General features: G+C 50.1%; 1 protein-coding gene across 1 annotated transcript in view; it reads left to right on the top strand.

The window, feature by feature from the left end:
- FAM234B (family with sequence similarity 234 member B) overlaps positions 1-24072 on the top strand; it is a 31345-nt gene extending 7273 nt beyond the window's left edge. Inside the window, exons 5-12 of the mRNA XM_075010757.1 lie at positions 77-224; positions 630-771; positions 1399-1542; positions 12686-12767; positions 12929-13084; positions 16002-16119; positions 20985-21208; positions 21574-24072. Of these exons, the coding sequence (XP_074866858.1) occupies positions 77-224; positions 630-771; positions 1399-1542; positions 12686-12767; positions 12929-13084; positions 16002-16119; positions 20985-21208; positions 21574-21579 (1020 nt within the window). The 3' untranslated portion in view covers positions 21580-24072. The remainder of the gene's footprint in view (positions 1-76; positions 225-629; positions 772-1398; positions 1543-12685; positions 12768-12928; positions 13085-16001; positions 16120-20984; positions 21209-21573) is intronic.
- The last annotated feature ends 492 nt before the right edge of the window (positions 24073-24564 follow it).

Below are 24564 nucleotides of genomic sequence, written 5' to 3'. Positions count from 1 at the left end.
TTCTGCGGCAGAGTGGCTTCCTACTGTGTGAGACACAACTCCCAGAATTCCTTGCATCTCTGTCTCTCCTTCACAGCCAGACCTGTGCTTTATCCTGATATCGGGTAAGACGGGAAACCCGCTGGGTGGGCCTGTGAAGTATAGCATCAATGGAGAAGGAAAACTGATTGGCCCTCAAGCTCACATTACCAGCCGAGGAGCCATCTATATCCTGTTTGGCTTTGGTAAGACGGGCCACTGGCCACTCCCACTTCCATTTGATCTCTTTTCTAAAACACTTCAAATCTGGGATAGCTGTGAGCTCAGCCAGGATGTGCCCTGCATGCCTTGCACTGGCCCAGGCTGAGAGTGGAGAAGATGGGCGCCTCCCACGGCCAGTGTACAGAATGGCACAGGAGCACGGATACCTGCTTGGAACACCTAGGACTAGAGTGTCTTGGAGTTTCCCAAAGCCACTGATGCTCCCTACACCTCTTCCTAGACTGTCTCCTGCTGCGAGAGGCCAAGACTCTCCTGCTTTTGTATGATCACTAGCCACCTGCAAGCAGTCGCAGCCTCTTGTGCTCTCAGGACTCTCATCCAGCAAGCGGGGATCTCAGTCTTTGCTCTTCCTGTCACGTATCTGCTAGGTAATGTCCAAGCAGTCGCCTTGAGGGACCTCTTTGCCCAAGCCAGAAACCGTGACAGCTTCCCTCCTATGCTGCAGCGAGAGGAGCCTGAGTGGGAGAAGCGCAGATCTGTCAACTTATCGGAGCTCATTGACATTTACAGGTGGGTGTGCTCTCACCAGTCGGGTGACAGGCTAAGCCGTAGTTTTGCTGGGGCACTGTGGGCAATTCTCCTTCCACTTGAGTATCTCTGTCTCTCAGAGTTGCCTAGGCAATGCCTGGGACACCAAGAACTTCAACTCCCTCCCTGTCCCATTGACTGCACTGGGCAAATGCCTTGTGTTATAAAGAGCACTTCTTGTTCCTCTGGGCCTTGGTGCTCCCCTTACAAGCACGTGTCCAGAGGGTTGTGCCTGCACTGAGAAAAGGCATGTTTCTAAATAATTAGGAGTCCAAGCTAGCAGTTCTGTCTGTGCACAGCAGAGTGGGTGGGGAACATATAGGCCCTGGGAGTCCCTTTACTTGCCATACAGTGATTCACCTCCCAGCAGGGCCTGAGAAGTTCTTTCGTGTAGCTGGGAACAAGGCGAGAAAACAGCAGGCCCCAGTTTAGATGGGGTGGTGACGTGAGGATTCAGTCACAGGAAGAAAACTAGAATCCCCACACCTCTGTGGATTAGGCTCTTCCATATTCAAAGTTGCTTTGAGCTCATCATCAGCTTTTTACTTAAATAAGCAAGTAAAATCTGGGAAGCCCAATTGCTTCATGTCCACTTTCCGCCTCTCTTAGCGGGGGCGTTGAGTTCCTGCAGAGGGTGTTGGCCTCAGATACCAACTGCAGTGACCTCCTCATCGCCACAAAACACAGCCTGACTCTGCTGCGAGGAGACGACCTGGAGCCCCGCTGGAACCTGGAGCTGCAGGATATCCACAGGTTCGTTCGCTTTTGTTTTTTCTGTGTCACATTTTTCCATCTCTCTCTCTCCTCCAGGCACACCCGCTCTGGTGGGAATCATCTGTAGTTACTCTCCAAGTTCACAGGGATACGAGGGATCATGGGCATGGTATGTCTGTCTGTGCTGTGAGGAGGGGTGAGTGGGTGGAAGAAGGGATGGACAGAGTAGTCAATATCATACAGCAAAAGAGTAACATACATCTTAGTATGTCGAAAGAGAGAAACTTATGCCTGTCCAGGCAGCCAGCATGCAGTCTGTAGCAGTTACTGCCCTCGAGATGTTGGTGCATGTGCTCTGTGATGGCCCTCTGCACAGGGATATATTTATCTCACAGAGCTGGAAGGGAACTCCAGAGGTCATTGAGTCCAGTCCCTTTCCCTCTTGGCAGGACCAAGCACCATCCCTGACAGGTTTTTCTTTTATAAATCTATTTGCCCCAGACTTCTAAATGGTCTGCTCAAGGCTTGAACTTTCAACCCTGGGTTTACAAAGCCAGTGCTCAAACCACTGAGCTGTCATTTCTCTCAGAGAGCATAAAGAAGCTGCACAATCTCCTGGGACAATAACAACAGATGGTATCAGCAACCCCTGTGCTAACTGGTTGAATGTACACCTGGGCATAGTTAGCAGAAGTTATTTATTGACCTTCTAAACAAGAAATTATTTTTGGTACCTACCAAGGTGGAAACAACTCTGAACTTACTTTTAACTAATAGGCAGGAATTTATATGGAGGCCAGTGTAGAATCTTCATTAACTGCAGTGATTGCTGGACTAATGGTTGTGATATCCTAATAGACGGCAGTATGCCTGTGGGGAAATGGTGATTACTTGGAAATGGACAGATTGCAAAACGTACACAGGAAAAGGATAAAGAGGAAGTGAAAGATAAAGGTGGAAAAGTAGTTAGATCGTAAAATCATCTTATAGCCTGTACAGAACTATTGTGCTAAAAGTCCAGATTGGCTGTTTTTTCTCCCTGAGTAGACACAAAGAGTAAAAAAAGGAATAAAACCTGCATCGTAAGCTAAAAAGAGGGATGAGTTTATTCGGGATGAGAGAGCATCACTTAGTGAATGAATACCCTGCTTAAACATCACAGTGCGAAGTACAAACTCTGCCATGAAGTGACACACAGGAAACAGCAGGGCAGGTGCTGTCTCACACATACAATATTTAAGTCCGACAACTATTCCTGAGGGGTTCAGGGTTGTGCAAAGGGGAGCAAAGGAAGGTCCTGGGGCTTACAGCCAGTGTTCCGTGCAAGTTATGCACTTGGACAGTCACTCACAACAGATTCAGATGCCGCCCAGCTCACTAGCAGAGTGCCCACAGCTAGGTTGTGTTCCTGCTCGTATTTCACATTCACACATGCCATGGTGCACGAAGGGAATGTATTCCATTCGCGGATGGGGAAGAGTCCACACAGGGATGGAAGAGATTAGCGGGAACATTGGGGACCAGCCTGGAAGCCTCAATGCGCTAATGAGGATAGTTATAGCCAGGGGTTGGCAACCAAAATAGCAAGAGGAGCCGTTTTTTTCCGAATTCATTAAAAAATGCAGTAATTCAAGAGCTGCAATGCATGTGAATACAAGATGGTCCTTAATAAATAACATCAAACCATATGTTCTTCTTCGAGTGTCCCCGTGGGTGCTCCACAATAGGTGTCGGGCTTGCCCGGCGCCGCAGATCGGATCTTCCAAGCAGTTTCTGCTGGACCGCGCATGCGCCAGTGCGCGCCGCTCCCTTGCGCGCTCCTGGCCATGTGCGCGATCCGGTCCCCGCCAGTTCCTCTTAACCGCCGTCGGCTGCAGACAGAATCCGAACTAGGCTAAGGCCAAGTAGCGTATTCAATGACTTTAACTGTTTTTCTTTAAAGTTTTTCAAGTACTTAGGCTACTACAAGTTAGCCGGTTGTTATTTTTGCAAAAAAAAACAAAACAAAACAAAAGCAACAAACAAACTACAAGCGGGACAGCTTCAATCCAGTCCCAGTAACAAGCGCCGGAGGCCAGGAGCATAGGGCCATCAGCCCTCCTGCTGCATCAGGCCATCGGAAGGGGAAAACAGCACAGAGAAGGTGCTAAGTACCCGTTTAACAACTGAAAGACTCACCAACAATGTCCTCTTCAGGATTTAAAAAATGTGAGTCCTGCCGAGAGGCGATGCCAGCATCTGATGGGCACAGTCTATGCATAAGGTGCCTTGGGGAGTCCCATGTTACACAGAAATGCTCCTTCTGTGCTAAATTAACAGCCAGAGCAAGGAGAGACAGGGAGATGCGGCTTAAAATGCTGCTTTTTGATAAGGCCCTCCAGCCAGACGTGCCGGAGCGGCCGCAGCAGGAGGGACCCTCCGGGGCCCATAAAAGGAAAGCTGCCTCCCTCACCCCATCAGCGCAGAAACGGAGGAAAGCCTCCCCAGCCCGATCCCTGCCGGCAGCAACAGCGAGCGGGACGGGAGGAGCGAGCAGCCCCCAGCCGCAGCAACAGCTGATCGGCGGCGGCACGGAGAGCCACGTGGAAGCGGCTCAGCCTCCAATAATCAGCCAGCCGCCCCGCACCGCAGGCAGGGCGGCGGCTAAACAAGCGCCGGTACCGGCGGCACCGCAGGCAGCGGCACCGACCCCCGGGGAACCGGCGGTGCAGAGCGCGCAGGCACGCGGCCTGCAGGCACCAAAGGACACCGCACGAGCGGCACCGCCTTCGAGCGTGCCGAGCACGGTGCGGACGGGGCCGGGATCCCCTGTGCGTCAGGGGGCGGAGTTACCTCCTCCAGGGAGGGGGAAGGCTGCACACAAGAGGAGGCATTGCAGCCCCTCTCCGGACAGGGCTGTGGAGTTGCTTTCTCACAGCCCTCCGCTTATGTTGCAGACTCCAACCAGAAGGCAGGGGTCCCCCCTAGCCTACCCGGAGCCCCCTTCTCCATTTTTGCAACCAGCCTCACCCTGGCTGGGACCACCTTCACCCTTCCTGGGGTTTGAACCGCTGGACTATTATGCAAAATCGCTCTCTCCAGTGTCTCGACGATCTCCCTCCCCCAGACTCAGAGGGTATGCACCAAGGGAGTGGTCTAGGTCACCTTCCCAAGAACAGTGCCTATACTGCCATGGTCGCCCCTACCACGCGGGGCATAGACACCATCGGCAATCTACTAGGGAAAGATCCCCACAGACGATCTCGTACCCCCGAGGGCAATTGCGACCGGGGACAGAGACTCAAGCATCTCAGGGGGGACTGGTTATGGAACCCCAAGTTTTTCCCTCGCAAACCTCTAGCGAGAGGGTGTACCATCACCAGCAGGAACCGGAAGGGTCCAGAGAGACGTACCCCAGCGGTTCCTCGCTCTCCTCCCCGGACGAGGCTACGGCCCCGGGGGACGTCCATCCTCCGGACGATCTCAAACAGTTTCAAGAGCTGTTTAAGAGGGTGGCCTTCACGCAAGGCATCCAGACAGCAGAGGTGCAAGAGAAACACCATAAACTCCTCAAAAATTTGAGACCTCCGGCCTCCTCCAGAGTAGCAATACCGCTTAATGAAGCGATCTTAGAGTCCGCCACTACGATATGGCAGACCCCTGCGACTATTCCGCCTGTCCAAAAGAGAGCGGATAAGAAATACTTCGTGCCGGCGAAGGGCATGGAGTTCCTGTTCAGCCACCCACAGCCAAATTCCTTGGTGGTGGAGTCGTCGCAACAAAGATCAAAGACATCTCAATTCAGGACAGGGGGAACAGACAAAGATGCCAAGAAGCTAGAGCTGTTCGGCAGAAAGGTCTACTCCTCCTCCACTTTAACGTTGCGAATGGCAAATTACGCAGCACACTTAGCGAACCATAATTTCGACAACTATTCCAGGTTAACCTCCCTCATGGACTCGCTTCCAGAGGACAAAAAGCCGGTGCTCAAGGCCATAGTGCAAGAAGGCTACGCGGCCTCGAGGACGGGAGTTCAGATCGCCCTGGATGTTGCGGACACAGCAGCACGTTCCACAGCAACGCCCCTCCATACACAAAGAAAAGGTACTACCCTCAACAAAGACGGTACCAGTACCAGCAACAGCGCCCCCAGTACCACAGGGGTTACGAGCAAGGGCGACATCAACAGCACCAGCAGTACAGAACTCCCAGGCGACGTTCACAACAGAGCCGTGCGTCCTCGGGGCGGGGCCAAAGGCCACAAGTTTGACATACAGATCCAGGGCTGCGCCATCACTACCATCGCACAAGGTCATCCGAAGCGACTATTCCACCATCACCTCCGACCATTCTACGACCAGTGGCAAAGGATCACCACAGACAAATGGGTGCTGGAGATCATAGCCACGGGGTACGCCATCCCCTTCCAGTCGCTCCCACCGTCACGACCTCCACCCAAGCCCCACCTCCAGGAGGCCTCCCATGTAGCGAGGCTCAGGCAGGAGGTGGACCATCTCATGCTCATAGGGGCAGTGGAAAGAGTGCCGGAGCAACTGCAAGGGAAAGGGTTCTACTCCAGGTACTTCCTCACGGAGAAAAAGACAGGAGGCTGGAGGCCCATCTTAGACCTTCGCAGCCTCAACAGGTACCTGCGCAAGCAACGTTTTCGGATGACCACAATCGCCTCCATCCTTACAGCACTGGACGATGGAGACTGGTTCGCAGCCCTCGATTTACAAGACGCGTACTTCCACATAACTATCCATCCGGCTCACCGGCGATTCCTCCGGTTCATGGTAGGCAACGAACACTTCCAATACAAGGTCCTACCGTTTGGCCTCTCCTCGGCCCCCAGAGTCTTCACCAAGACCTTGGCAGTGGTGTCAGCCTACCTGCACAGACGGGGTATTTATTTTCCCGTATCTGGATGACTGCCTGCTCAAAGGGGCCTCGAAGGGGGAGGTTCTGCTCATGATACGTGTCACAGCAAACACGTTCTCTTCACTCGGCCTGGTTATCAATCTGGCAAAATCGAAAATAGACCCCACACAGGACATAGAGTTCATAGGGGCTCGCATAAACTCGGTTACAGCGAGAGTATATCTACCAGAGGCTCGCTTTCGGGCCATCGGTTCCCTCGTGCAGGTCATCACCTTCAGCCCTATGGTGCCGGTCTTGACGTGCTTGCAGCTGCTGGGCCACATGGCAGCGGCGACGTTCGTAGTACAGAACGCCAGGTTACAGATGCGCAGCATGCAGCACTGGCTGGCGAGTGTATACAAACCGGCAGTACACACCGTTCACAGGGTGGTGTCGCCCACAGCCGGGGTGCGCAAATCCCTACAATGGTGGGTAAACCCCAGGAACCTGCTAACAGGGGTACCCTTCCACCAGCTGCAAATATCGGTTTTTCTCACTACAGATGCCTCCCTCATAGGGTGGGGAGCGCACATGGGCGAAGAGGTGACTCAAGGTCTGTGGTCACCCACGGAACAGTCACTACACATAAATATACTGGAGTTCAGAGCAGTGTTCAACGCCTGCAGACACTTTCCAGACCACATACAAGGCAAAGTCGTCGGGATCAGTACAGACAATACCTCCACCATGTTTTATATAAACAGGCAAGGAGGAGCTCGATCCCGTGCCTTATGCGCGGAAGCAATCCGCTTATGGAACTGGTGCATCGCCAACAATATAATCTTGAAAGCCTCATACTTGCCGGGTGTGCACAATGTGAAGGCAGACCAGCTGAGCAGGCGTTTTGCACTCACACACGAGTGGCAGATCCGTCCCGATCTGCTACGGCCGATTTTCCACGCATGGGGTTTTCCCCAAATAGACCTGTTTGCCACTCAGCACAACAAGAAGTGCCCACGATTCTGCTCCAGGGCAGGACTGGGATGGGGGTCCCTGGGGGACACGTTCGCGATCCCGTGGAGGGGCCCCCTGCTTTATGCGTTTCCTCCCACAGTGCTGATCCACAAAGTCTTGCAGAAAGCCAGGAGGGAAAGGGCCCGGATGATCCTGATAGTCCCAACGTGGGATCGACAACAATGGTTCCCCCTACTCCTGCGCATGTCGGACCGTCCACCGATGCCTCTTCCGGTGGCGCCGGATCTGCTCACGCAAGCCCAGGGGTCCATAGTGCACCCGCACCCCCAAAGCCTGCGACTGCAAGCGTGGTTAATCCATGGCTCAGCTCCCTAGAGAGCACATGCACAGTGGAAGTACAGCAAGTCCTAGAAAGTAGCAGGAGGACTTCCACCAGGAAGACCTACAAGCAAAAATGGACTCGCTTCACGGCTTGGTGTTCTACCAAACAGCTGGCCCCCCTTTTGGTGCCTATACCTACAATAGAGTATTTACTGGACCTCAAGAGAGGAGGACTCTCGCTATCCTCGTTGAAGGTCCACCTTGCCGCCATCTCAGCGTTCAGACATGAGGAGGAAGGGCACACGGTGTTCGCCCACCCTATGGTTACCAGGTTCCTCAAAGGGTTGGTAAACCTATACCCCCCTCGGAAACCAATTCCACCTTCGTGGAACTTGGACCTGGTGCTTACCACGCTAATGGGACCACCGTTCGAGCCCTTGGCCACGGTTCCCCTCCGCCTCCTTACAGTAAAGACGACCTTTCTTCTTGCAATTACGTCAGCTCGTAGGGTGAGCGAGCTCGCGGCAGTCATGGCAACGCCACCCTGCACTGTTTTTTTTTCCAAGGAGGCGGTAACCATACAGCTGCATCCAGCCTTTGTTCCCAAAGTTTCTTCCGAGTTTCACATTAACGAACCTATTGTTCTACCCTCGTTTTATCCAAAGCCTCATAACTCCAACGAAGAGGCGCGCCTACACCTCCTGGACGTGAGGAGGGTGCTAGCCTTCTACGTAGACAGGACCAAGTCCTTCCGGAAAACGGATAGACTCCTAGTCTCCCTCGCTCCCAAATCGAAAGGAGAAGGTCTCTCATCGCAGAGAATCTCAAAGCACATTGTATCCTGCATAAAAATGTGCTACGAGCTCAAAAAGACTCCTTTATCGGCCACTCCCAGGGCTCATTCCACTAGGGCGGTGGCGGCATCAACAGCCTTTTTCAAGGGCGTTGCGTTAAAAGACATTTGCAGAGCGGCGACCTGGTCATCCTACGACACCTTCGCCAAACATTACGCCCTTCACAGGGTATTCCAAGAGGATACCCGTCTCTCGACAGCGGTCCTCTCGGGGACAAGCTGCACATAATCCGATTACCCACCTCCTATCTTGGGTTACTGCTGGGTAGTCACCTATTGTGGAGCACCCACGGGGACACTCGAAGGAGAAAGACAAGTTACTCACCATAGTAATGGTGGTTCTTCGAGATGTGTCCCCGTGGATGCTCCACCACCCGCCCATCCTCCCCGCTTCGGATCTCTGTTAGTGTTTTGCAGGGGCACCCGAGGTGGTTGGTCGAGGAACTGGCGGGGACCGGATCGCACACATGGCCAGGAGCGTGCAAGGGAGCAGCGCGCGCCGGCGCATGCGCGGTCCGGCAGAAACTGCTTGGAAGATCCGATCTGTGGCGCCGGGCAAGCCCGACACCTATTGTGGAGCACCCACGGGGACACATCTCGAAGAACCACGGTTACTACGGTGAGTAACTTGTCTTTATGTAACCGCTATTTTAAGCCCAGCACACACAATGGTTTGTAACGTGATACGTGTTTTCTGCAGGACATTCACGAACTTTTTACATATCTCATGGTTGCATTTTTTGTTGGTGGTTAATCTCTCGTTGCAAATGAGACACAAAGGGAGCCAGCCAAATTGAATATAAAGGCAAAGGACTGGGTCCATCCCATTTGACATTCTCTGTCTTCAGCTTTGATTTTCATCATTTTTTGAAGCCATTCCAACCCTGCTTCAGTTATGCCAATTTTATTTCATATTTCAGTTTTCTTTCTTAATGTGTGTTGCCCTTCTCAGCAGGAGTGCTGCAAGCTTCCTTTTCCTTTTCAAAATCAAGGGCTTAATAACAACATGATCAAAACACAGCTATAGGATCTTATCCCACGATGCACAGCACATTATTAAAGGGGCAGTTATCCAGCGTTCTGAGAGCACATATTGTTTGCTATTTAGATAGTTGTTGTTCATTTTGGAGCCTTTGTATGTTCACCATTTATCAAACACAATCAGGAGAGGTTTTTTTATTTTGCGATTATAGCTTCAGGAACCACACAGAAGTCCTTATAGAGACACATGCAGCTCTGGAGCTGCAGGTTGCGGACCCTGGTTGTGGAAATGCCTAAGTCTTGTCTTCATTGGCACTTGGCTCCAATTGCAGCTGCCAATGTAGCCCTACCAACACAGTTGCATGGGGGAGACAAGCTAAGCTGCAGTTTCCAAATGTGCCACTTACACACCCCAGGTTCAGTTATGGACAAGCTCCACAGTTTATAGTGCTTTGGCCATTCACACTAAGGTTTGAGTACAGGTGCAGCTACACTGGTGACTGGAGTCAGCACAACCTCCCAGTATGGACAAGACCGAACAATAAACTAGTATGGGTTCAACCTCCCTGGTCCAGCACCCTCGGGACCTGAGCCACCCCGGACCAGGGATTTTTTCAAACTGGGGTGGTCACTTCGGCCCCCTGCTGGCATTCTGGCCCCTGCTTCAGGTCTTCCCTCCCCACTGTCACGTGCAGTTCCTCGACTCCACTCCCCCGGAGGCTCCTTGGCTGCCAGCTCACGGCTCCAGCCACCGTTCCCCAGCTGGACCTTCCCCAAACCCAGACCCAGCTGTGGCTTCATGGGGCCGCAGCTTCCTGCCCAGCCCCTGGGATGAGCTGCCACTCTCAAGCCCAGGGGGTTTCCACTAAGCCCCTACCAGGGCTTCCCCGCGCTGGCTTCTATCTCAGCCAGCCCTCACTACTGCTCCCAACCAGGGTGAGGGTCTCTCACTGCAGCTCCCTGACTGCTGCTGCTGGCTCCCCTCCCCTCTTGCCACCAGACTAGCTGCGGCTGCCCTGGGCTCCTGTCTCTAGTCTGACTGGCCCCTCCTCCTCCCTAGCCCTGGGACCCTCTGATCCTACAAGATCTGTGGTCCTTCTGGACGAGGGATATTGCCAGACGAGAGTGCCAGATTTGGGAGTTTCAACCTGTAGTACAACTTGGACAAGTGTCACTCAGTAACATAAAACCCTCACAGCTTCTGTAAGGGAAAATCTTGGCCTTTGGGGGGAAAAGCAACACATGCAATCATTGATAAAGGGGTCCTAGCTGATGTAATTTTATTGTTTTTTCAAATAGTCTGCGATAAGATTCTTTAAGACTGTAAGGGAAAATCAGTAGTCAGAAGGTGTGGGACAAGGTCTGGTGGAATAGAAATTGGCCAAGTAATTGAAAGTTGTGTTGTAAATCTCCAGAGGAGCGAAGGAGTAATAGCAGGCTGTCGTAGGAGTTGGTGTTCTGACTGAATTGGTTTCTTACACTACTGACTTGGAAGAGGGAGTTGATGTCGACTGATGCATAGAGCCTAAAATATACACTCATCCCTCGCTCTATGAGCACAGTTGGTTGCCAGCTTTATGCTCGTAGGCAAAAACTCTTAAGAGGGACACTAAATTCTCATTAAAATACAATGTAAAAGTCTCTGATTGGTTCCTAGAGCTCAGTGAAGGAGTGGCAGAAGGTGGTGCTGTTTTTGAAAGGTAAGTGAACCTTGGGTTTGGGGGTGGGAAAAGGTTAAAGGCTGGGGGCAGTTTAGGGCCATGAGCGGGAGGGAGGGTTAAAGCCTGGTGGCTGGTTGGGTCTGTGGGGTGGGTGGGGGATTCAGGCTGCTGAAGGTTGAGTGTGTGGTTAGGGTCAGGTGGCGGGGGGGTCAGGCTGCAGCAGGGCCAGTCTACAGGCCCAGCGGGGGGCGAGAGGGTTAAGGTTGCCACAGGTTGGGGCTGTGGGGCCGGCACAGGGGTCAGGCTGCCACGGTGCTGGTCTGCGGGGCCAGTGGCTGGGGAGGGGGGTCAGGCGGCTGCAGGGCTGGCCGGGGGCTCAGACTATGGCAGGTTGGAGCCACCTTATATTAGTGGGGGGGAGGGGAGTTCACTCGTAGAGTGAACTAAGGTAAGTAAATGTGTGCCTCTTAAGTGAGTACTTGTGAGTGAAGTACTCGTTGAGCGAGGGATGAGTGTACTTTCAATTTAGGAGAAACTACAGATGAATTCAAATTCCTGGGGGACTCAGGAGTCGTGATAGCAGAGAAAATTCACCTTAAATAAGTGTAGAGTAACACAGGCAAAAAGTAGTCTCCATTTCTTGTTTATGCCGGTGTATGTTTATGGCAAGAGATAGAGCCCTCCAAGGTAAATAACTTGGGAAAGACTAATGTTAATTTAAAGATATCTGGTGCTGGGTTCAGAGGCAGTGAAAAAGTGAATAGCATGCATGGTGCATTACAACACACGTAAGCAAATATAGAACAGACTGTGATGATACTGTATTGAAGCATTGTCTGTTCTTAGTTGGAGCATTGTGTCCGGATCGGTCCACTTTAAGAAAGATTCAAGAAAGCAGAAAGGCAAACAAGATGGTTATAAAGCTCAAGAGTTTACACAGAGACACAAATCTAGGATTATATAGCGTAAAAGGAGAAAAGTGAAAGGGGCTTGAACTGAACTATTAAGGTTAAGAAGAGTTTAATTAAAAACTGACAAGTGACTCTCACACTGTGCCGTAATAAGGGAACAAGCAGTAATGTGATAAAATGAATGGTAGGTATATTTATAACAAGTGCTGCTTCATACATCATAAAACCAGGCTGCAAAACTTACTGCTGAAGGTGATCAACAAAACTGTTAATGGATTTTAGATGGCCTGGGTAACTTTGACATAAAATTATATGTGCTAAGGAAAGGGTGATAAAATGTCAAGCTGCATTGTGATAAACTGATTACCATATGACTCAGCCAGGAATTTCCTCCTGTGTTTATGGCATCAGAGACTTGCTTCAGAGCACTGTGGTTATTTTTCCCTCCTCTGATGTATCTGCAGATGGTTGCTGCCAGTCAAGGACTATGGTTGATTGAAGGTCTGATGTGGTTTGGCAAATCCCATTTTAGTAGTAGTGGGATGAGTGTCTATCAGAGAGAGATTACCTAGAAGTGGGTGCTCTGTCTCACTCAGTATCCCATGCGTCTCCAGTCACTGTTACTTTCTCAATATTCACAGCCAGCCTGCCCCTGGCTACTTCGGTGCTGACCAAACCCTGGACTTCCTGGTGCAGGCTCAGAGCAGAGACAATATGAAAAAGGTAAATTCTGGGAAAACTAAAACTTGCGGGGGACTGTGGTGGGACAGAAGAGAGGGCAGAGCATGTGCTAGTTGAAAGCTTCCAAGTCTGCCATAATCAGCTGTCTCTCCCCATTTCTGTGGCGGCTGGTAATGACGCTCTGTGTCCCTCTCGGTTTTCAGATGCTGGTGGTGGATGGTAAATCAGGCCTCCCTGTTTGGAGCCACGATCTCCCATATCACATGAAGGAATCTGATGCACTGTCAGTGATGACTTTGGAGAGGAAATCTGTTTTTCTCTTCTGGGCTGGTGAAATGCAGCCTGCATTGCAAGACTTGGTAAGTGAGAGTACCGTTCCCATTTCTGCCTGAGGAATGGTCAGTCCCCCCTCCTTTTTCTTATTTTTTCCATCAGTTATAATGCTCCTGATTGTCTGATCTCCCATACGGGATGGGTCGCAAGAGGAGGTGGTCTCTTGGTTCTAAATTCCGAGTTGTGTGTGCGTATGTACACTCACACCATCTATTATTAAATCCATTACTGAATTAATAGGGCCCTACCAAATCCACAGCCATTCAAAACACATCCTGGACTGTGAAATCTGGTGTCTTCCCATGAAGTTTGGCCTTCTGTGTGCTTTTACCCTATACCACACAGATTTCATTGGGGGAGATCAACATTTCTGTAATGGGGGTCCTGACCCAAAAGGGAGTGGTCAGGGATGAGGCTTGGTCCTGCCAAAAGGGCAGGGGACAGGACTTGATGACCTCCCAGGTCCCCTCCAGCTCTATGAGATGTGTATCTCCTTATATTAGGATGACAAGGTTGTTTTAGGAGAGTCACATTGTTGCACTCCTACTTCTGTGCTATGTGGAGACCTGGGCCGCTAGAGAGGGGTGGTTGTAAAGTTGGGTGGGGGCCCAACTCTGATGGGAGCAGCCTGCCAGCAGCAGTGCAAAAGAAAGGGCAGTAATAGCATACTCATGTCACCCTTACTTCTGTACTGCAGCTTTCAGTGCTGGGCACATGGAGAGTCGCAGCTGTCGACTAAGGTCCTAGCCCTGCTGGCAGCAGTACAGAAGTAAGGGTGGCAATACCACATCATACCTTCCTTACTTCTCCACTGCTGCTGGTAGTAGCTTTGCTTTCAGACCTTTACTCCGAGCCAGCAGCCAGCACTCTCCAGCTGCCCAGCTCTGAAGACAGCATACAGGAATAAGACTAGCAGTGCCACAACCCTCCATACAGTAACTTCACAACCTTCACACAACTCTTTTTTGGGTTAGGACCCCTATGATTACAGTGCCATGAAGCTTCGGGTTTAAATATCTGAAATCTTGAAATTTACCATTTTAAAAATCCTTTAACTGTGAAATTGACCAAAATCAACTGAATTTGTCAGGGCCCTAATTATTAATAGTGTTCCTTAAATAGCTGCTGTTTTTGTAGGCGCCACATAAATGTGAGTCCCCGGCACCTGTTCAGCAGTTGTGACCCATACTGTCACTGGTAACAAGGTGGAAAGTCATCCAGCTCCTCAGGCAGTAGTTTATGACATGAGAGACAAGGTGGTGAGAATAAAGCCCGCGTGGGCTGAGAGAGAACAAAATGGGAAGGGAAAGAAATTCCTCCATGTGTAGATGGTGTTGCACGTACCCACATCTACACAAGGAGAAGTAACATAATGAAGTTGTCCTCCTAAGGTCTAGTAAAGTCACTTATCACCATCTGCAGGGAGAGAAGTAAGTACACCAGGCTGTCAAGCCTTCTCACTAGTGCTGCGGTGACCGTCAATAGCAGTTGAGTCTCACCCCCTAGTGGTTATAACTAACGGCTTCAGTGTTTGCTGTATGGCTAGAGGAGAAAGCAGTAAGAGAGCTATGTGGGGCGCTGCAGAAGCATTTCCCAGCCTACGTTTCACTGGGGCTCAGTGCCATTGGGCTCTCTGCTAAAATACATTGTTCCTAAGCCCAGAACTCTTGTATATGGAAGTGTGTGAACATTCAGCTAAGCATATATTTTCCATGAACTCCACAGCTTAGCCTCCAGAAAGGCTTAAACTAGCATTTCACAGCTTGCTGCCCAGGCTGCTACACTGATCCAGGAGGGGGAGGGTCAGTGTAGAAGGAAGAAATAGTAGAATCAAAAAAGCTGCGTGGTCTTGGATCAAAACCACAGCCATCACTTGCCCTGTGACAGTTCTTAACAGAGACAGCCCCTGGAAGAGCTCACATGAACCAGCTCAGACAGCAGCCTGCCAAGCTAAGCATCCCCTTTCTGCTGTTCAGCAAGTGGGCAGGTGCAGCCTGGCACTAAGGAGCCACCTGCGGACAGCAACACGCAAGAGAATGTAGCTCTCTAGATGGTGGGTGGGTGGGTGAGTGAGATGGAGGGTGACAAGGGAGGAAAAGCAAAAGAGCAAAAAGAAATAAAAAAAAAAATAAAAAATATTCCAGAGATCAGAAGGGGAATAAAGAAGAGAGAGCGCAAAGGAAAGAGCAAGAAATGTGCCAGGGTGAGATGTGAATGATATAGAGCTGAGATTAGGAATGTCTCACCAATGGCGTGCTAGCCAAAAGAATTTGATCAGTGGTGCTTTACAGCTTCTGTAAAGCCACTATCAGGACAGAGAATAGCTACAGAAGCCTGTGGACAACTCGCTGTCTGAGGAAGAGATTCTTTTTGCTCTAGGACTTGTTCTCGTAGGAGCTGGGCTTGCATTAGTCCCTGCCTATTGGATGCTTGTGCTAGTTCCCATAGATTCTGTTGCATTTTCAGTCTCTCCTGCTGCCCCCTTGCCTCACAGCGGTGGTCTCAGTTTTTCAGCTAGTTCACCAGCTTTCCCTGGCTGGAGGAGAGATGAGTTCTCAGCATGTTTCTTTCTTTTGCCTGTCTCCTCCTTTGGCAGGAGTCCATAGAGAAGCTGCTTTGGCTCACACATTATTTTATATGTTGTCCGGTGGTTCCTTTTCACATTGAGAGAGAGCATCTTCCACTGGGGAGGGCGCTGTGGAAGAGCTGTGCAATCAAAGGGAGACTGGTGGAGATGAAGGGATCAAGGGAGAGACCCGGTGTGTGCCCTCTAGAGCAGGAGAGCCCATCCTGGAGAAGACTGCTTTTTCATGTCAACAGGCCATGGATGATTTCTTATGCCAGTCAGTGTAACGTAAGGGTTCTCAGCAAGGGGGGCTCCTTACAAAGCAGGGGCTGTTGTGGATGATGTAGGCATCCCTTTTCTGCCTTTCTTTCAAATAGGAACCTGGCCCAAGAAACAAGCGTCCAAGGCTACACCACCTCTACCTCCTGCACCCTACTTTTCCTACCCTCCTTTTGGACCTCACCAATGTAACAGACATAGTGGCTGCTTCAGCCAGTAAGTACGCAAGTGCATGGGGTGCTTTTTTGCTGCTGGAGGAGAATTAGTCTGTGATGTAGTCTGGGGCTTTGCTGTGCTTCAGAATAAGCAGGGCCATTGGTGTCCACCAAGTTTAGGTCAGCCACAGAAAATCAGTGTATACTGTAACTACTGTTCAACTCCCACTCCTCCTCCTCCTGCCTAACACCAATCTGTAGGTAGGCAAGCAGAAAAAAGTACCAAATCACTCTTTACAGATGATTAAAAGCTAAGGCCTTATTCTGGTCTCTCTCGCTGGTTTTGCTTTGGAGTGGATCCACTAATTTCAGCAGAGATATTCATTATTTACCTCTGTTCAAGGGGAATTACACCCAACCATCTTGCTGCCCCCAGTACTGTATCCTAGGTAGTAACCTGTTCTGTGCTATGTGGTAGAACCTGCTTTGCTTCCTCCTCATTCTTTTGAAGAGGCAATTTGAAAATGAAGTAATTTGGTTAAATATTAGTTTTTCATTTGGTGGTTGAACCTGGATTTGCCTCCATACAAAATTAAACAACCAGAAAAGTGGAATGTGGGAGTTGAAACGATCTCCTAAGAGCATCAGGTGGACACCCAAGTGAGCGTGCCAGACCCAGTCGCCTGTCTGGTGTGGCAGGAGGCATGATATGGGAGTAGATGAACTGGCATTGAATGTGGTGTGCTAGGAGATGGGGCCAGTGCTAGATATGCTGCAGCCAGGTCTGCTATGCTGTAATGGTTCTAATATTGATAGCACTGTGGAAATAAATGACTGCCTTGAAAGTACGTGTAACCTTGTTGCTCAAGCAGGGAATTGGAGATGATTGTTCAGATTATTCTATTCTTTATGTGGCTTTGGACAAGTCTGTTTGTCCCTCTCTTCAGTGTTCATTTTCCTATATGTAAAATTAATAAAATGTGGACTGTCCCGAGGGTGAGCTCTGTGTAAACTTGAAAGTTCGTCTGTTTCTCCAGCAGACGCTGGTCCAGTAAAAGATACTCTCTCACCCACCTTCTCTCTCTAAAATGCTTCCTTACAGGAGTGCGGGTGGGTAATGTTTGTAAGGTGTCTTAAGAGGTGGGAATGAAAAGCTCTTTCTAATCATCTTATGCAAGTATGCATAGCTGGCACCATGAGACTCAAAAATGCCAGCTGGGTGGCAAATGTCACGTTCTGATCTGCAGTACAAGGCATTTCCTCTGCAGACTTTTATCATCAAGATTTTTGAACAGAATGATCCATATTTATATGACACAAGAGCCACAGTCCATACTCAGGATCTGTCTACATGGCAGTCAGAGGTACTTGAGCTAGCTCAAACATCAGATGCACCAGTAGCAGTGAAACCATGGCAGCACAATCTGGGGTCCCGAGGATGTGCTCAAGCGGCTGGCCTGCATTACCGTTGCTTCGCTGCAGTTGTTAGATCAAAACTAGCTTGAGTATATCTGTGAGGTAGATAAACCCTTGCCCGGACGTGACTCGCACTCAAGTTGAGTCGTCTCTGGGGTAGCTCTGTTTGTCCATAGCATCACAAAAAACAAGCAGTTCTGGAGCACCTTAAAGACTAAGTCTGTGTGTACGCTATGAGATAAAAGTGATATATAATAAAATCGATACTTAATCTCAATATTATGAATTCAAATAAAGTGTCCACAAAGCCTCTTGAAATTCGACCCACCTTTCCTCCGTGTTGAATCTCCGCATCCCCATTGCCCCATGCAAGTTCAACAGCATGAGCTCTGCATTGGGGGTACCTGTCCCACAATGCCTTAGCCCCGGTTGCTTGTGGGTGTTTCATGTTGGAATCCCAGAATTCACTGAATCACTAATCGTGTGAAAAAAGAACTGGAGATCGCGCCATTTCCTGCTGCAACATTCCAGCTCAAGCATGGATCCACGAACACCCCAAATCACAGCACGGATCGTTTCGGCAACCACAGCAGCTGTCACGCAATTTGTCCTTCAATTTCAAAGCTCAAGAACGCTTGGCTGTCCTAGTGGTGGTGCTGATGCTGTTGATGAGGGAGAAGGATGGCAGTTTGGAACAGCAATTGTGCCAACTGCTGTCCAAGAACTCAGAGCTGGTGGCTGCCTTGCTGACAGTGGAGCAGTGGTTTTGGACTCGAGACCAGCACACGCTGGTGGGATCACATCGTTTTGGAGTCCTGGGACAACCAGCAGTGGGTGCAGAACTTTCACATGCACAAGTCCAACTTTATGGAGCTCTGTGATGTTCTGCCCTGAAGCACAGCAACACCAACATGAGGCCAGCTTTAACGGTTCATAAGCAAGCGGCAATTGCACTGTGGAAGTTTGCAACTTCCGCCAGTTATCGGTCAGTGGCAAATCAGTTCGGGGTGGGTAGAACTACTGTTGGGTCCTTGGTGATGGAGGTGGCCCATGCAATCTGTTGGCATCTCCTCAGGAAGACTGTGAGCCTGTGAGATGTACAGGCCCTAGTGGATGGCTTTGCTGCCTGGGGCTTTCCTAATTGCAGTGGGGCAGTAGATGGCACGCACATCCCCATCTTGGCCCTGGCCCACCTGGCGTTGGAGTACATTAATTGAAAGGGATACCGCTCCATGGTCGTGCAGGGATTAGTAGATTTCAAAGGTTGTTCTATCGACATCAGCGTTGGCTGGTCAGGGAGGGTTCATGACACGCACATATTCCAAAATTCGGGACTGGACCGAAAGCTCCTGGATGGAACTTTTTTCCCTGATCGGAAGATCAAGAGTGGTGACATAGAGATGCCCATTGTTATATTGGGCGACCCTGCTTACCCTCTGCTTCCCTGCCTGATGAAACCCTACACAGGAGCCCTGGACCCCAGCAAGGGAAAAACTTGAATTCCAGATTGAGCAAGTGCAGAATGATCGTGGGATGTGCCTTTGGACATTAGAATATGAGGGTCAGATGTTTACCCACCTGTTTGAACATTTCTGAAGCTAATGTCCCCACCATTGTTACAGCGTGTGCTATTTTGCACAACACATTTGAATCAAGACGGGAAGGTTTCCTGTCCATCTGGAATTCTGAAGTGGAGGCAATAGGCAGGGCTTACTCCCAGCCGTCTACACTGCTGTCCTCCAGTAGCTACACTCAGGCTGTAGCAATAAGGGGCGCTTTAAAAAAACAGCTTTATGGCTGATTTGTAATGTACATGGTACCTGTATGTCTCTGCCATAATGTCAATAAATCAACCATGCCGTAATGAATGAAGATCTTTTTGGTGGGAGGGGGTAAAGTTGCAGTAAATAGAATGTGCTGTGCCTTCAGTGTCCGCCCCTGCCACCCGCTCGGTTCCCTCCGCCACGTGTCTGCTGCGGATGAGGGAGTTTCACTGGGCAGCTGTGCCTTCAGCTGCACTCACCCTCCCATCACCTGCCCAATTCCCTCAGGAGACGCGCTCCATCCCAAGAAACATTAACACACTGTTCTGAGGGGCACAGAAGCACAGCTGGCAAACCTGTACCTCTGCAAAACCCTACAGCTATACCTACCCGCAACCCGCTTCTAGCATGCAGAATGAAGACTTACCTGAACCGCTTGCTCCAGAGGACTTGGGGATGGCTGTGGAGGGGACCGGTTCCAGGTCTATGATGAAGAGCTCAGGGCTGTCCCCAAGAACTTCCTCTGTCCCCAGCTCATTGCTCCCTTCCTTCTCTCCTTTGCCCTGTTCCTCTGAGCCACGCTGTTCCGCTCAGCTCACCCCAAGCTCCATACCAGGGCCTCCACAAGTGTCATAATTCAGTTCAGGCTCCGTGGTGGGGTTGTTCCCCGTATGCATGTGGAGCTGTTGATAATAGCTGCAGGTCTGTGGAACCGCCCCTGACCACTGATTGGCTTCCTGGACTTTTTGATAGGCCTGCCAGAGTTTTTTCACCTTCACCCGGCATTACATAGAGTCCCATGAGTAACCTCGGGCTGCCATCTCATGCACCATCTGATCATAGATGGCCGTGTTTTTCTTGGCCACCCGAAGCCTCTTCGCCACCAATTGTTCTCCCCAGATGGCAATGAGATCCAGAATCTCCTGCTGGGTCCTAGCTGGGGCTCTCTCGCGAGCCTGAGAAGTGCTAGTTAGATCATTACCCTGAGTGCTCTTGATTGCAGTACAGGGCTACTGATAATTGCTACTTAAGCAGTGCGATGGCTACCAATGCAGTGCAATGCAATGGGCAAAGAGATTTTTTCCATAATGGATGCCCTTTTTATTTGCAGGACCAGGATGCTAAATTCCAGTTCAAATTTTCATTCAGATTCAATCCAGACTTCGTGGGCTTACTTTGACTTTCTTCCTGCACACCTGACAGCAGTGCACAATGAAATGGCCACACTTGGAGGGTCACCACGTAGCTTTGTGGGATACATAGGAGATGCTTCTGGAGGCTAAAATATTCAAATTAAGGACATGGTGCTTCTACACTAGGCTTGATTTGAGATTTTATATTCGAAATAGACGTTATACCCTTCCCGTAATATCAATATTCAGTAATCAGCATTATGGCTCAATAAATCGAGTTAACAGTATTATGTGTGAAGACAGTCACATTTTAATATCGAGCTAAAGCCTTGAAATTCGAATTTATCTCATAGTGTAGACGCAGCCTAAGAAATGTATTTATTAGGTCATGAGTTTTCGTGGATAAAACCCACTTTATCTGAAAATCTGAGGAAGTGACTCTTGAACACAAAAACTCATGACCTAATAAATGTATTTGTCTTTAAAGTGCTACTGGACTGCTTGTTTTTTACGAAAATCAATGGGAATCCTGGCTGAGCGAAGAAAGTCTGAGTCTGAAGGGTGAAATTTTCTCAGTGGTCACCTGTATTTTCTCTCCTTTTCCTATGAATCAGTTGGAATTAACGATCTCCAAAAGGATGCTTTTTACATCACCATGACAACAAGCCCAACCTCAGAAAACCAGCCAGGCTTCCTGGGCGTCAGCAAGCTGGGCCTGCGGTGGGCCATGCTCACTCAGGGCCGAATGGTGCCACTGATGGACACCACCCCAAAAATCAGCCGTGGGGAGGTGAGGAGGTTCCTCTCCAGGCTGAAATTTATTGATTTTCCTCACAAGGTAAGAGTGCCCAAAGGGAATCCTTTGCTAAATCATGGTTTGGCAGGGGGGACTGATAGAGCAGTGCCTCACCCCGCACAGTGACACGGGTCAGTAATCTCTGGGCATTTGAAGGACACCATCCCTTTGAGTGTAGACTGAGAAGACTGGTTTGTAAGGACCTGCAAATGCTTTAGTGGTTAGAACATGACAGTTGGACTGGAGGAGTCTTGGGAGCAAGGCAGGGACCATGGGGTGGTACTTGGAGAAGGGCAGCAGGAGGGAAGTGGAGAGGGACAGGGTCCCTGCCTCAGTGTTGGGCTAATCAAGTCCTGGCCATGAGCCCTTTCCTCTGCCTGGCTGATGCCTTTTGTCTCTTTCTCCAGTTCTAGCACTTCGGCCTCTCTGGTTTTACTAGCCGGCTGGACGCGTGGCCTGGGTGGGGTATGGAACGCTGCTCGTCAAGTCCTCAAGATGTCTGCTGTGCCCGGGGAGTGGGGATGGAGCACGCTCTCTGTCCCCCTACTTGTTGTGGAGCAGCAAGGCTGGGTTTGCCATTGCCAGACACTGCTACTGGAAGTAAACCTGTGTGAGCCCTTCCCCCTACCTGCATGCTCCTTCCAGGGAACAGGGCAATGAGAAGGCATGAAGGTAGAGTTGTGAAAAGAGGCATGTATATTTTTATATGTTTAAGTTATGAACTGGCTCCAGGAAGCTCCCGTTTGTATCCAGCCAGCATTTCCTGTTGTTCTGCTCTAATCTCTGTATTTTTGTAGTGGAGCCTCTGCCTGGTTCATACATGCCTGAGCTGGTCAAAGAGGCTCTGTCGGCTGTCCTACCTCTCTATTTTAAGTCGCCAGCCCACTCCCCTTTTCCATGGCCAGTTCCCAATCTCCTGAACTGTCCAGCTCTCTCTGACCCGGGCAGGTTGGGAATATGTGCTCCAGAGGAAGAAGGTTCCACATCCCCACTCCTTAACCCCAAGCCTGCCAGTTTTCCCTTCTAGCCACATAGAAATGATTGGTAGAGAGGTGAAAGACTCACTTGCCATTCCTAGGTCACCCCGTCTTCTTCCTTTGTTGGCAGCCCAGATGCCATAGAAACTTGCTCAGTATTCACAAGAAATCACACCATTCATATCCCAAAGCACTTACATTAATTCAAGTGAGCCAGATCCTCAGGTACAGGCATTGTAGCTACTTTATGCTGTTCCTCTGGCAGACTTTAGCATCTCAGATGGTAAAGAAGCTTTCCTGCACTCCCCTGCTTCTTACATAAGAGGGGCTGGTGGCAAGGGGTAGAGCCAGGAGACTGTCTTCTGAATTGATCCCGTGCTGCAGTTTTGGTCCCTTACAGTCACCATCAGGTGACATAAGATAGAATAGCCCCCTGGTTTAACAATGGGGATGTGTGCTGCACACAGCTGCCCCAGAATCAAGAGAGAGTTAAGGAAGCCTTTATATTATCACTTTCTCCTCAACTTCTTCCCTTAGTGCAAAAGCCATGAGCTAGGATCTGTCCCCAGCATCTTTTGGTTCTTTGAGAGGTAGCCTCTGTGTCTTAGGACATAGCCTCCTGTGCCATAGTGACAATGCATCCTTGGTGACTTCCCCCCCACTGACTCTCCCCATTACAGATTGCCCTCTTCTAGGAACTCTTTTCCCATCATGCCTCTCTAGGGCTGGCTCTTTACATTTGGCAGAGCCAACAGCTGTAGTCCTCATGTGGCCAACTAACTGTTGCTTGGTGCATTTTTCTCCTCCACCTAGTGTGTCCCTTTTGTTTTCCTCCAGTTCTTCTTTTCTTACTGCTGAGGAGAGGGCACACCTTTGAAAAGGGTACCTCAGCCCTAAGAGCTTGGCTCTGTCCTGGGCTCTCAGCCCAGCTCCTCGCTCCTTGTTCTTCTTGCGCTCTCTCCAGTGAAGTGTTTCTGTGCAGTCTCTTCAGGGGTTGCTGCAGCCCTGAGGCTGGGCCTTGGGCCTCTCCTTATTAATGCCAGAGCCTTTGAACACTTTGTGTATGTTTAATAGTATTTGTGTGTAAATAGGTTTGTAAATATTAGCACAACTGTAGCAAGGAGTTTGGGTCTGGGTGCCTGCCCCACCCTACTCTCTTCCAGATGGGTGTGGTTGGTTTATAACTCCGCTGGCTGATGGTGGCTGAATGTCTAAGTACCAGTGGCCATGTAGATGAGTTAGTTACGGGTGTGCTTCCTCCCCCCCTTGCTGGGAAAGCTGGCAAGCCACTGCCACAAGGAGTAAGTAATTCTGTGGTTCCTCCCTAGGCCCAATAGTCAATGTCAAGTGAAGCTAGTTCCCCTATAATGTGAATTCTTCCCCTCCATTCCCACTGTGAATAAAGACTCTGTATGTATATGGTTGGAACTGTGAACTGGAGTGCAATAGCTAAATATCGTGTACAACGCTCCCTTTGTGTGTGTGTGTGTGACTCTTGTTTTCCTGGGATGGGCTCTCTTGTGGGCATTTGGGGAGTGAGGAGTGAGCAGAACCTCACCATTGTACCTCTGAGGGGATCGTGTGGGAAGGAAATGGGTAGAGGCCCCACAGGGGGAAAGAATGGAGCGAGGAGCACAGACAGGAGCCCCAAAGAGAAGGGGGTGGGTGCACAGCGTGTAGAAGAGCCTCAGAGGCAACAGGAGCAATGTTCCCTCCAATATTTTCTATCCATATGTGGAATAAATTTAGTTATATGTTCTACCACGAGTAGAAACAAATGCTGCCAGCTGTGGGTGTCTATGGTCACTCTGCCAATCAGCTGGGCAGCACCTGAATCTCTCCTGGCTGGCCACCTAAGTACACAGCTTATAAGAACCGGTGGGTGGGAGTAGACAGGACTTGATTGACATTGATGGATTCCACAGGTGGTGGAGGCTTTAAAAGAGGGATTAGTGGGTGGAGGAGGGAAGAGGTGCCTGGGAAATTGTGGGAGGTGTATGGGGAATGAGACCCTCATTCCCTCCTCCTCCCCCCGCCCCCACTTTCCACTGTGAAACTCCTGGCTTACAGCAATTTCTCGAACTTTTCTGGGGAAGGGTCTGGAGTCTGTTTAACTCAAAAGGGCTGCATGGGATGTTCTTCAGCCCACTAGCTGTTTTGAAAAATTAGAATTATTTCAAGTTGTCTGGCAAATGGAGCTGGGCATATGTAGCCCAAAGTCTCTGGGGGTTATTAACTTGGAGGTCAAATGCTGTTGTGTAACGGAACAGTCCCAACCCTCACCATTATAATTACTGACAGCTGATGCTGTACACAGTGGATGAGCCCCTTTCCTTTGGTGGTACTGTTGGCATGGGAATGACTCCCATAGCATCTTGGTGGCCATTCAGGCGCCTTGGGATACAGGCGACAGTTTCCCTT

Source organism: Carettochelys insculpta, chromosome 1 (assembly GCF_033958435.1).
Source record: "Carettochelys insculpta isolate YL-2023 chromosome 1, ASM3395843v1, whole genome shotgun sequence".
NCBI lineage: Eukaryota > Metazoa > Chordata > Testudines > Carettochelyidae > Carettochelys > Carettochelys insculpta.
The sequence above is the reverse complement of the archived record's forward strand: the minus strand, read 5'-3'. Positions and strand labels throughout refer to the sequence as shown.